This window comes from Spinacia oleracea, chromosome 4 (genome assembly GCF_020520425.1).
Source record: "Spinacia oleracea cultivar Varoflay chromosome 4, BTI_SOV_V1, whole genome shotgun sequence".
NCBI lineage: Eukaryota > Viridiplantae > Streptophyta > Magnoliopsida > Caryophyllales > Amaranthaceae > Spinacia > Spinacia oleracea.
In genome coordinates this window covers 158,244,368-158,255,624 of record NC_079490.1, presented here as the reverse complement: position 1 = coordinate 158,255,624, position 11,257 = coordinate 158,244,368, and the positions used below count along the sequence as shown (strand labels likewise).

Genomic DNA, 11,257 nt, shown 5'->3' with positions numbered 1-11,257 from the left:
CTCGTAATAATAATAAAAAAATTCAGCCACAAGGAGACAAGATATAAGTTCAAAATATTTCTTAAATCCTTTTTCACGGTATTCTGTCTGCAGGACAACATTATTTGAGTGAAAGGTAGGATATGTTTTCTCCATCATTTTTGCATCAATGATTTTCTTTCCACATAAATTCAACTGTGAAGTAATTCTGAACATAACTGAGTTATATTCAGTTACAGACTTAAAGTCTTGTAGTCTTAAATTTAATCAGTCATATCGAACTATATGTAATGTTACAGTTTTCTGGTGGTCATACCTATCCTTTAGATTATTACAAAGGACTTGTGGATATTTTACAGTTAAATACTCAATTTTAAGACCCTCGTGTGTTTTGCATCTAGGTGAATTTAATTATCTAAATTCCAAAATAAATAGTTTTTTTTCAGTTATATCAAGGGCCGCAAATTCGAGTTTTGTAAGGTTCGACATGGTTCACACTACAATTAAATATTACAAATTAGGGCTTAGATAATATACATATTCATATCTAATTATAATTTAATATCGTAGTTCATGAAATTCATAAAGTGGGGATTGTAAGGATATAATTTGAAAAGTAATGTTCCTAATATCACAATACATACGGTATATATTACAAGCAGCTCTTGCGAGGGTTCGAAGAGGAGACCTCCTCCTTCGACGCCATGGAAAACACACGCAAGCAAGCTAAGAAACACAACAATGGTGGAAGCAAGTCTAAGAATAAGGTGACGACGGTCCCACAGAAGGTTCGACCCAATCCCAAGCTTGATACTGGTGCAGCAATGGCGGATTCCGATGACGTCTCTGAGCACTCGACAAACCCAGAAAATCAATTCGATTATTTCAATCAGATTTTGACCCCAAAAGCAAGCCTGAGAGATTTGCAACAACAATCACATATCAAAGGCGACTTTATGCGTGGCTGAATGGATTACACAGTGGTAAGGATGTTCGTACCCATTTTCGATCACATTCAAATATTGGCGGGAATAGCCATACTCTGTTAGATTCTTTGAATGACTGTGCTAATGAGATTGAACACAATTATGTGCATAATGATGACAATGATGATAATATTGACTCTAATAATCAACCCCCAATTGTTCAAATTGATTTTGATGACATTAAAGATGAAATTGCTTATTGGGAGTCAGTTGTGATATGCTATGTGATTGGAGCTAACCCACCCCAGAATGTGATGGAGGGATATGTGAGAAGAATCTGGGGGAAATATGGAGTAGACAAAGTATCACAGGTGGGGAAAGGAATCTACATGGTTCGTTTCACAACAATGGAGAATTGCTCCAAAGTTTTGCAGGGAGGGTTTCAATTTTTTGATTCTAAACCATTAGTGGTGAAACCTTGGTCTGCTGATGTTAATTTTTGCAAGGAACCAATCAAGAAACTGCCCATTTGGATACAATTACATGGGTTGGATGTTAAGTACTGGGGAGAGAAGAGTTTAGGCAAGATTGTGAGTCAACTAGGATCATTGTTCAAAGTGGACCATCAGGAATGAAATAGGAATCATGATCAATCAGCCAGTCAGTTATGATTGGTTGCCTACCACTTATTCTGTGTGCAAGGGAATGGGCCATACCCATTCTCATTGCAGTAAGAAACAAACTGGTCATGTAAGGAGAGTTTGGGTGAAAAAAGCAGTCCAACCTAGTATTGTCCATGATCCACCTCCTTTATTGCCAGGGGATGGGTTTGTTCAAGCCACCAAGTTCAGCAAGACCATCAACAAACAACTGAAATAAGTGGTGATTACTAACTCTTTCCAGACACTGTCAGCATCTGAAACTGAAGATGATCATGAAGAGAGGGAGGCACAGGTTAACAATGGGTGTCCATTAGAGAGGGGGGTGACATCCCCTATGTCTAATGGATAGAGTTCTCTGTTGGAATGTCAGGGGGCTAAACACACACTCTAAGCAAATTGCAGTGAGACAATTGATTCAATCTCACAACATCAAGTTGTTTAGCCTTCTGGAAACAAGGGTGAAGGCACCAAAAATGGGTAACCTGTATCTCACAGTGTGTCCCAACTGGTGTTTCACCACCAACTTAAGCTGTCATCACAATGGTAGAATTGTCCTGGCCTGGGATCCAGATGTGTTTCAAATAGACATCATCCATATGGGAAGTCAACTGATTCACACCTTTGTCACTCCAAGAAGTTCTGACAAGGGCTTCTTCTGCACCTTCATCTATGGCTTCAATACTCCTACTGAGAGAGAGTCCTTATGGGCCTCTTTGACTTCTTTCTCCAACCTAAACCATCAAGCATGGTTAATAACGGGGGACTTCAACTCCATCATGGAAATGGAAGACAGAATTGGAGCACCTGTGAGACTTGCTGATATCAAGCCAATGAGGAACTGTATGGCCACTTGTAATCTCACTCAGGTCAAAACAATAGGTAGACAGTTTACCTGGAACAACAAGCAAGAAGGGCAGAATAGAGTCTTCTCTAGAATTGATAGAGTGTTATCCAACACTGCTTGGGATGACATGTTTCCTACTGCTGAAGCTATGTATTTACCAGAAGGAACATTTGACCATTGTCCAATGATTTTGAGCACCTTATCCACTTGCCAGTCAAAGAAACCTTTCAGGTTTTATAACATGTGGACTTCTTCTCCTAATTTCCTTCCCATAATAGAAAAGCATTGGCAAAGATATGTCTATGGGTGTCACATGTTCAGGATAATCCAAAAGCTTAAATGGATAAAACAGGACCTCAGGGACCTAAACAAAACTGGTTATAGTAATATTGAAGCAACCAAGATTCAGCTGCAACATCAGCTTGCTGACATTCAAAACAAATTACACACAGATCCTACAGATGCTATGCTAGCTACAGAAGAAAAAGCAATTGTTTCTGCTTACAGAACTGCAAAAGAGAATCACCTATCCTTCCTTCACCAAACCTCTAAAGCTCATTGGCTTGAACAATGAGATGAAAATAGCAGAGCCTTCTACCAGAGTATTAGGCAAAGAAGGAAACACAATACCATTCACTCTATTCAAACCTCTACTGGAGAGTGGGTGAACTCAGTTGAGGGTGTTCAGAAGGCCTTTCTAGAGTTTTATAGAGATTTATTTATGACAAAACAAGATTCCAGAACCCCCTTCAAGAAGGAAATTATGGACAGAGGTCCAAGGCTTACTGAGGAACATGTTAACCAACTGCACTGCAACTTCACATTGAAAGATATCAAAAGGGTGTTGGATGCCATTCCAAGCACAAAAGCTCCAGGTTTGGATGGTTTCAATAGCCATTTTTTCAAGTGTACCTGGGATATTATCAAAGATGACATGCATGCTGCTATTAATGATTTCTTCCACACTGGGAAAATGCTAAAAGAGATTAATGTCACCTCCATCACCCTAGTTCCAAAAGTTAGTGTGCCTTCTTCTGTTGGTGATTTCAGACCAATAGCATGTTGTTCAGTGCTCTACAAATGCATTTCTAAGCTTCTGTGTGAAAAACTAGGTAGTGTTCTGCCTGATATCATCTCTCACAACCAAGGTGCTTTTGTGTCAGGGAGATCCATCCTACATAATGTGCTTGTTTGTCAAGATATAGTCAAGATTTACAGGAAAAGTCAACTGCAAGCCAACTGTCTCATGAAATTGGACCTTAAAATGGCTCCCCTACTGGCCTGATTCACCCTAAAAGAGGACTAAGGCAAGGGGATCCACTGTCCCCCTTGCTCTTCACTCTCTGTATGGAGTACTTCTCTAGAGCCATGAAAGCAGTTGGAGATCACCCCTCTTTCAGATTTCATTCTAGGTGTAGGTATCTGAAGCTTAATCACTTATGCTTTGCAGATGACCTTCTCATGTTCTGCAAGGGAGAGAAGGAAACTGTGCAACTCATGCTGAATGGGTTTAGTGTATTTTCTGCCACCACTGGCCTCATGGTTAACCCTCATAAATCTTCTCTTTACTGCTGTGGAATTCCAGAACACCAACTCCCCTCTTTTGCTCACATGACTGGCTTCAGTATTGGAACTCTCCCCTTCAAGTACTTAGGAGTACCAGTGAGCCCTTTGAAACTGAAAGCTAGTGATTGTGATTCACTTATTGACAAGATGACTTCTAAAAAAAACTTGGAGCTCCAGACATCTCTCTTTTTCTGGTAGAGCCCTTTTGGTTAATACTGTCCTCATGAGTGTGACTGTGTATTGGTCTCAGATGTTTCTGTTCCCAAAAGTTGTCCTGAAAAGAATTAGTGCTATATGCAGGTCTTTCCTGTGGTTTGGGAATTATGATGACAGCAGACCTGGTCCTGTGGCTTGGGATAAGCTTTGTCTCCCCAAAGCACAAGGTGGTTTGGGTTTTAGAAATCTTCTTTTATGGAATCAAGCAGCAGTGGGAAAGTTGGTTTGGGCTGTCTCTCAAAAACAAGATAATTTGTGGGTGAGGTGGATCCATGCTGTTTATGTGAAAGACAAGAATTGGGATGACTTCATTCCCCCTGCTGCTGCAAGTTGGGTTGTGAAGTTTGTATGCAAGGTGAAGAGCTACTGCAACACTCATTTCCAGTCTAATCAATGGTTGAGGGCAACTAAATACTCTATCAAGGGAACCTACACTACTCCGTGTCACCAAGTTGACAAGGTTCAGTGGTAATATTATGTGTGGAACAGACTTTCTGTACCTAAACACAGGTTCATTCTCTGGCTCACTATGCTTGATAGGCTGAAAACAAAAGACAGATTGTATAAGTTAAAGGTAGGGTCTGATGACCTATGCCCCCTTTGTGGTTCAATGCCTGAAACTGTCAACCACCTTTTCTTTGAGTGTCACTTTGGTGCACACTGTAAAACTCAGATCATGAACTGGTTGGGGTTCCAAAACAGCAGGAACTCAGTTGCAGTCCTTCTCAAATGGATCCAAAGATATGCTAAGAGCAAATTTAAGAAGGCAACTATGTACACTGCAGTAGCTTGCCTAGTGTATCACATCTGGAGAGCAAGAAACTCCTCAGTATGGAATGCACATGTTCCAGTTATCAAGAACACTGTCAAAACTATCCAGTATGAAGTGAAGAGTAGAATTTCAAACTTACTTAGCAGGAAAATTTGTAATAGAGATATGGATTGGTTTTCTAGCCTTTAGGGGTTAGGGTCTGTTCTGGCTAGGTGTGTCTAGCCTTTTGTTGCCTTGGCTCCTGTGTGGCCTGTTTGGGCTTTCTGGTGCCTTGTTGTAAATGGTTGTTTGGTGTGCAATAAAATTATCACTTACTTGCCAAAAAAAAAAAAATACGTACGGTATAATATATCACATGTTTTTGTCGCATGAACAACATAAATCAAGTCCAATACGGAGTATTAATCAAAGTTACGGAGTATTAATCAAGTATAACACGTGTTCATCATGTTCATCCTACAAATTAATCTCAAACTCTAAAAGTAAAGTTAATACCAAAGAATTTCCAATGGGAATTGGTATGAATCTCTGTTTACAGAAATCAGACCTTTTGTATGATGAAAGACACTAATTAATTGACCACAACAAACAAAATACGCAAATATGAATTGCGACAGTATAAGTTTTCGACAATTTGCGGCAAACAAATTATTGGTCTAATCGATTAACTCCAACACATATGCAAAAGTTATCACATTAAAATAAAATTAGCCAAACATGATTTACAAATCGTGTTCTGCATATAGTCGCAGGGTACTCCAATCGGATATGGTGGCAAATATACTAACAAATTTTCAATCGCATATATACTCCAATTGCATATAGTCGCAGGTACACTATATCAATATCAAAATTTCAATAATAAGATTAGTGGGTATAATAATATTTACCTCAACGATGGATATCTTACTTTGTTTCTCGTCTGAGAGAAGAAATTTGGAGACAACGACTGTGTGTTTTATTCCATGAACAATAGTGTATATATACATAAATAGAATAGGGTTTGCTTGAGTAACAATAAACCCTAAGATCTAGAATATACTATGGGTATAATGGGCATCCACATAATATTCAAAACAAGTAACCTTTTGTACTACTTATATTTTCTGTAATTTTTTTTTTCTAGTTTTCTATGTAAATTAAGTTTAAAAACAAAGCCACATCCACACGACCATTCATCATTTCAGTCTTTTTGTATCTATTTTACCTTTCCTTGAACACTAAGCTAAAAGTATACAACTACATACTTCCTCCGTTCTTTTTTAAATGACACAATTATTTAGACACGTTTGCCAATGCACGATTTCAAACATTAATTTCTCTAATTGTGTATCGAAAAAAAATATATAAAGTTGATATTTAAATACTAATATTTATTTATAAGAATCTAATAAGACCCCACACGACTATGTTTTTTCTTATGTATAAACCACAAAAGGAAGTCAAAGGTATTTGTGTGAATAGTGTCTAAAATCTCATTGTGTCATGTAAATAAGAACAGGGGAAATATGTTATTTACGACATGTAGTGAGTAAATGATAGTTATTTTACTCAATTAATAAGCCATTTTGGCCAATATGAGCTATAAATGTTTAGAGTTTATCAAAAAAAAAAAAAAAACTATAAATGTTTAGAATTATTTTATTTATGACAAACAAAAGAGGTACAAAGTTTAAGATGAAACCAACATTTATTACTTAGGCCCCCCAAGAAGAATATCCCAAAAGGAATTTGACAAATTAGTTAAAAACCTACCAACATTATGATTCCCTAATAGTGGACTAGTTATTTTAAAAATACAATTATACAAATAATTGAGGTTGTGGAAGCATCGATCTCATTTCTTTCCTGTCCATTATGATATCATTAAGGATGGATTTGACGGCTTTCTTTTATATACCAATAATGAATGAACGAATAATGCATGCATTAATAGATTGATCAACGATTAGCGTCGGTAGACACTAGAGAAGTGAAGTTTTCCACTAATTAAAAAAAGATGATTTTGTAGTTGAAAATTAAAATAATTGAAATTAAAATAATTGAAATTAAAATAATTGAAATTTGACATGTTGATTTTATTTTGAAGACTGTAGATCGAGCACCGACAGAGGCAAAGTGCCCAACTCCTCTCCTTTTGGCTTTTTAGAGAGAAAAGAGAGGATGTAGTAGTTTAGTGTTATTGTCAATACTCAATCGTCCCAACATCAGTAACAACTACTCCCTATGGCTGACGTTTTATATGAGACAGACTTGTGATAATTTATCAAGACAACCGAGTAATAGTAAATCTTCCTGAAACTTTTTTTATTTTTTATACTCTAACTAGGCGTGCGGAGTAATAAAAAATGGCTTTTGTCTAGCCTTTGTTAGAAGTGGCGGAATTAGGGGGCTAACGGGGTCATGATCTCTTAGTGGTATGTTTAAAAATTAAATATGTATTATAAAAGCACATGTCTAATTTTACTTTCTAAGTTAGAGTTGTTGTCGGTACAAGGTTCAACTCTTATCTCCTTTATTTTTTATGTTTTGTTATTTTTTAGTCTTTTCTCGATTCTCTGTTTGTAAATTCGTTTTTTAATACTAAAAACGACATAGGCAATACTAGGGCTACAATGATGCTAGGACATAGGGCCCTGTGCCACCTTTTTCAAAACGAGGCTCTCAACAAGTGGGGAGATATAGTTAAATGTGTCAAAGTACTATGATTTGCTTAAAGAAAAAACTTATTAGGAGTCAAACTCAAGACTTCATACATTACACATCAACATATTAACCATTACTTCATTTTATAAACTAGTTAAACTATATCTAAAATTGAGGGTCATGTTCCATCGTTCACCTCCACAGTTCACACCTCTAGAAAAATACGGTGGGAAATTGGAGACGTAAAATGACAGGTTTGTTATGCAAAACAGTAGAGGTGGATGCATCAAATTCACATGCCTACAATTTAAAATGAACAAGTGGGTTGGGTTACGTTGATTAGATCAGATGCTCTTTTCTTTAAAGTTTTACATTCTACAGTTAGCACGTCATTGTAATGTGTTTTCTTTTCACTCATATCTATTTAATGTACCCACCTAATTAATACTCTAAGCTTATGCCGACAATTTTGGAATTTTCTATTACATCCTGTACATTATTACTACTACTTAACTACTAGAGTGGTATACGGAGTACTACTTTTGTTAAATTTCAATTTAGGTTAGGAGTTTTTTTTTCCATGCTTTCATTCAATTCGAATGTTGTTCCAAAATTTTGCGAGGTACATAACATGTTTGTCGAGTTATGTGTGATAAATCAAGTTGTTATATCGTTTGCCCCCTAATTTTACCTCCATCTCTTATATAAGGAAGTCACTGTTAACAACAGATTTTACGCGATAATACCTCTTGACATAAACAAGACTATCTCAACAATTAAGAGTTGTTCAGATCAGTTTTTGTTGAAGTTACTGTAATTTGATTAAGCTAGGTCTTATCTTATACATGTAATAATAGGTGATGCCAATCATATACGAGTATCATAAATTAGGTATCCTAGATTATCAAAACACTAAGGGTACTGTTGTGGGATCTTTTACGGTGCTGACGTGGCACGCGTTTCTCGGAGGTATCAAATATGACCTGGCACGAACTTCTGGCAACCTGCAAAACAAGAATATTCCCGTAGGAATATTCCCTCCGATGCTTAAGTAAGTATAAGCTAGAGAGATAAGTAATTTGTAGAGAGAAGGCAGAGCAAAGATAAGTTTTTGTTGGTGGGGATGAATTGAATGCCTTTTACCTAGGGATCTGCACTATTTATAGTGCTAGGCTTTCTCGGGGACTGGTCATGCATGATTGGGTGTTATGAGATCGGGACACGTGTCCTGCTAAGTTTTTGGAGGCTTGGTTTGGACCAAGTGGGCCTCTTAATCGTTTGGGCCTTGGCCCTGTGAAGTTGAGAAAAGCCCGTAGGCAGGCTTTTGGGCCTTTTTTCTGGGCTTTGATAGTACAGTCAGGTGGCATTCTTTTAGGCCACATCATTTGCCCCTCAAGGAGGATGCCCCTTGTCCCTGTGGGGTAGGCTGCTTGAACGGAGGGAACGCCACGTGTGAAGGCTTTTCAGAGCTTAGATTTTCCTTTAAAAGCTTCAGTTCCTCTTTCATTTTTCTTTTGTTACTTCAGAGCAATTTTTCTTAGAGAGAGAATGCAAATTTCGTCCTGCCAAAGATCTGCTTGTGCTTGCGCTTGAGTGTTCTTGGATTCGCTGTCCAGTGTTCTTGAGGGTTTAGAGGATTTGTCAAGACTTCTCATCGGTTTGATCATTTTCTGGTAAGTTCTCTATCAAAACTTTGTTTTTTGTATGCTTATGGGACCTCTCTTGTTTATTGTTTATAGTGTTCTGTGGAGGCGTCTTGGGGGTTATGACGCCTATCTCTTTCATTCTTTTGCTAAAGTCAGACGTCCTGTCCCTTATGCAAGACGGCATGGCTCGAATTAGACAAACAGCCAACGTGCGTGCATGGGCTGCACCGCGAGAGGGGGACGATAGGGTTCTTTTTTCGAACCCGTGCCAAGGAAGTAGGAGTGGAGTCCGTTCCTTCCGTAATACAGGAGACGGGGCCATAAGAACGACATATTCTCCTAGAAGAAGGAAGAATGTGGCTTCCCGTCCCCGCGTTCCACGCGAGGATTTTGAAGATGACTCCTCTAGCTCTTCAGACGAGGAGTTTGCAAAAAACCTTCCTCCTATGGTCCGGGGGAAGGAGGACGTCAATCTATTTCCGTCAGATATCTTTCCCAGCATGAAATGGCTGAGGTACCTGAGGGAGCAGGGACGTGACTTTGAGCGTTTTCTGCTTCTGCCCCCAGGTTTTAGTCTTAGGAGCCCTCGACCCAATGACTTCGTGGACCAACTCTCCCAAGGAGAGGTAGCTGTTTATACTACTGCCTTTAGGTTGGGTCTTAGATTTCCATTGCACCCCTTTGTGATGGACGTTTTGGAGGGGTATGACATTGACCTTGCTCAATTGACGCCTAACTCTTGGGCAAACGTTTTTGGTTTTATTGCCAAGTGTGCTTTGAGCGGCGTCACCCCTTCCTTTCCTGCTTTCCTTCGTCTCGTAGTCATTGCCCCTTCTTCTCGTTCTCCCCAGGGGTGGTTCACCCTTTACATCCGTCGGGGATATAAGACGGTGGTGGGTAAGACTTCTAGTTGGGTTTGGTGGAGGAAGAAGTGGTCTATTGTTCGAATGGAAGACATCTCTCTTTCTAGACGTCTTTCTAGGTGGAACCGTCGGCCCCGCTATCTGTCTAAAGCTGACGCCTACCCTCGCCTTTCGTCCAGGGAGTGGGGACTAGTGAAGCCCCTGTTCCAGGCCGAGATGTATCGGCTGTCGTCAAAGAGCCATGCCTGGGTGCATAATGCTTGGCTTCCCCATGTCGGCCAGTTCACCAATATAGTCTTTCTTTCGGTCGTTGGTCTTTGTTCCTATTTGAGTAGAGGTAGTTCCCCATGGATTTTCATCATTTTTTTTTTTTTACTAACCCTTGGCTTTGTAGGTTCTGCCATGGATCGCCTATCCTCCGAAGACAAGGGTATAGTGGAAGTACCCGCTTGGCTGTCCGAGGTGTATACTGAGGACATTCTCAAGGCCGTGGAGGCCAAGAAAAAGGACTCCTCCAAGAAATCCAGCGAGGGTGTCTCTGGTGACGTCGCCAAGGTAATTTTTATTTATTAATTTTTATTTTTTGCCTCTGTTCATTTCTGATCATGATTTGGTCGCTGACTTCCTTCATCTTTAGGAACCCACTTTGCCAGCTACGAAGAAGCGTCCTGCATCTTCGACGGAGGCTCCTAAGCCAAAATGGCCCTTCTTTAAGAAGATGGGTCCGGCCGATGCTGTCACCAAGCCGTCGGTACCAAAACCGTCTGCTCCCCTAGCTGAGGGGGAGGTTCTTCCTACCCAGACGTTCATTCCTCCTCCTGAGCAGAAGGAGGTTCCTTCCTAGGTGGACACCTAAAGGGATTGTACTGCCGGAGCAGCTGCTGACGAAGTAGCAGTCGAACAGACTAAGGCTGATGACGCCACCACCTCGTCCAAGGAGGACAAGGGTAAAGGCAAGGAAGCTGAGGCTCCTTCTATTGATAATGCCTCTACTTCTCCTGCAGCTTCGCCAATTGGTTAGTGTTTCTGTACTTTAAATCTGTTATGTCAAGTTAGAATTTGCACAATGTTTGATAATCTTGGCGTTTGGTTCAGTTGAGATGTTCAAGCGGATGCGGCGGGCCGAGGTGGCGAGCA

At 39.6% G+C, this 11,257-nt stretch overlaps 1 protein-coding gene across 1 annotated transcript; it reads left to right on the top strand.

The window, feature by feature from the left end:
- Nucleotides 1-2,040: 2,040 nt before the first annotated feature.
- Nucleotides 2,041-2,985, top strand: LOC130472078 (uncharacterized). Its single transcript, XM_056842501.1, has one exon. The coding sequence runs from the start codon at nt 2,041-2,043 to the stop codon at nt 2,983-2,985; it is 945 nt and encodes a 314-aa protein (XP_056698479.1).
- The last annotated feature ends 8,272 nt before the right edge of the window (nt 2,986-11,257 follow it).

Coding starts and splice junctions, on each gene's coding strand:
- LOC130472078 (XM_056842501.1), top strand. CDS start 2,041: ATGGGTAACCTGTATCTCACAGTGTGTCCCAACTGGTGTTTCACCACC.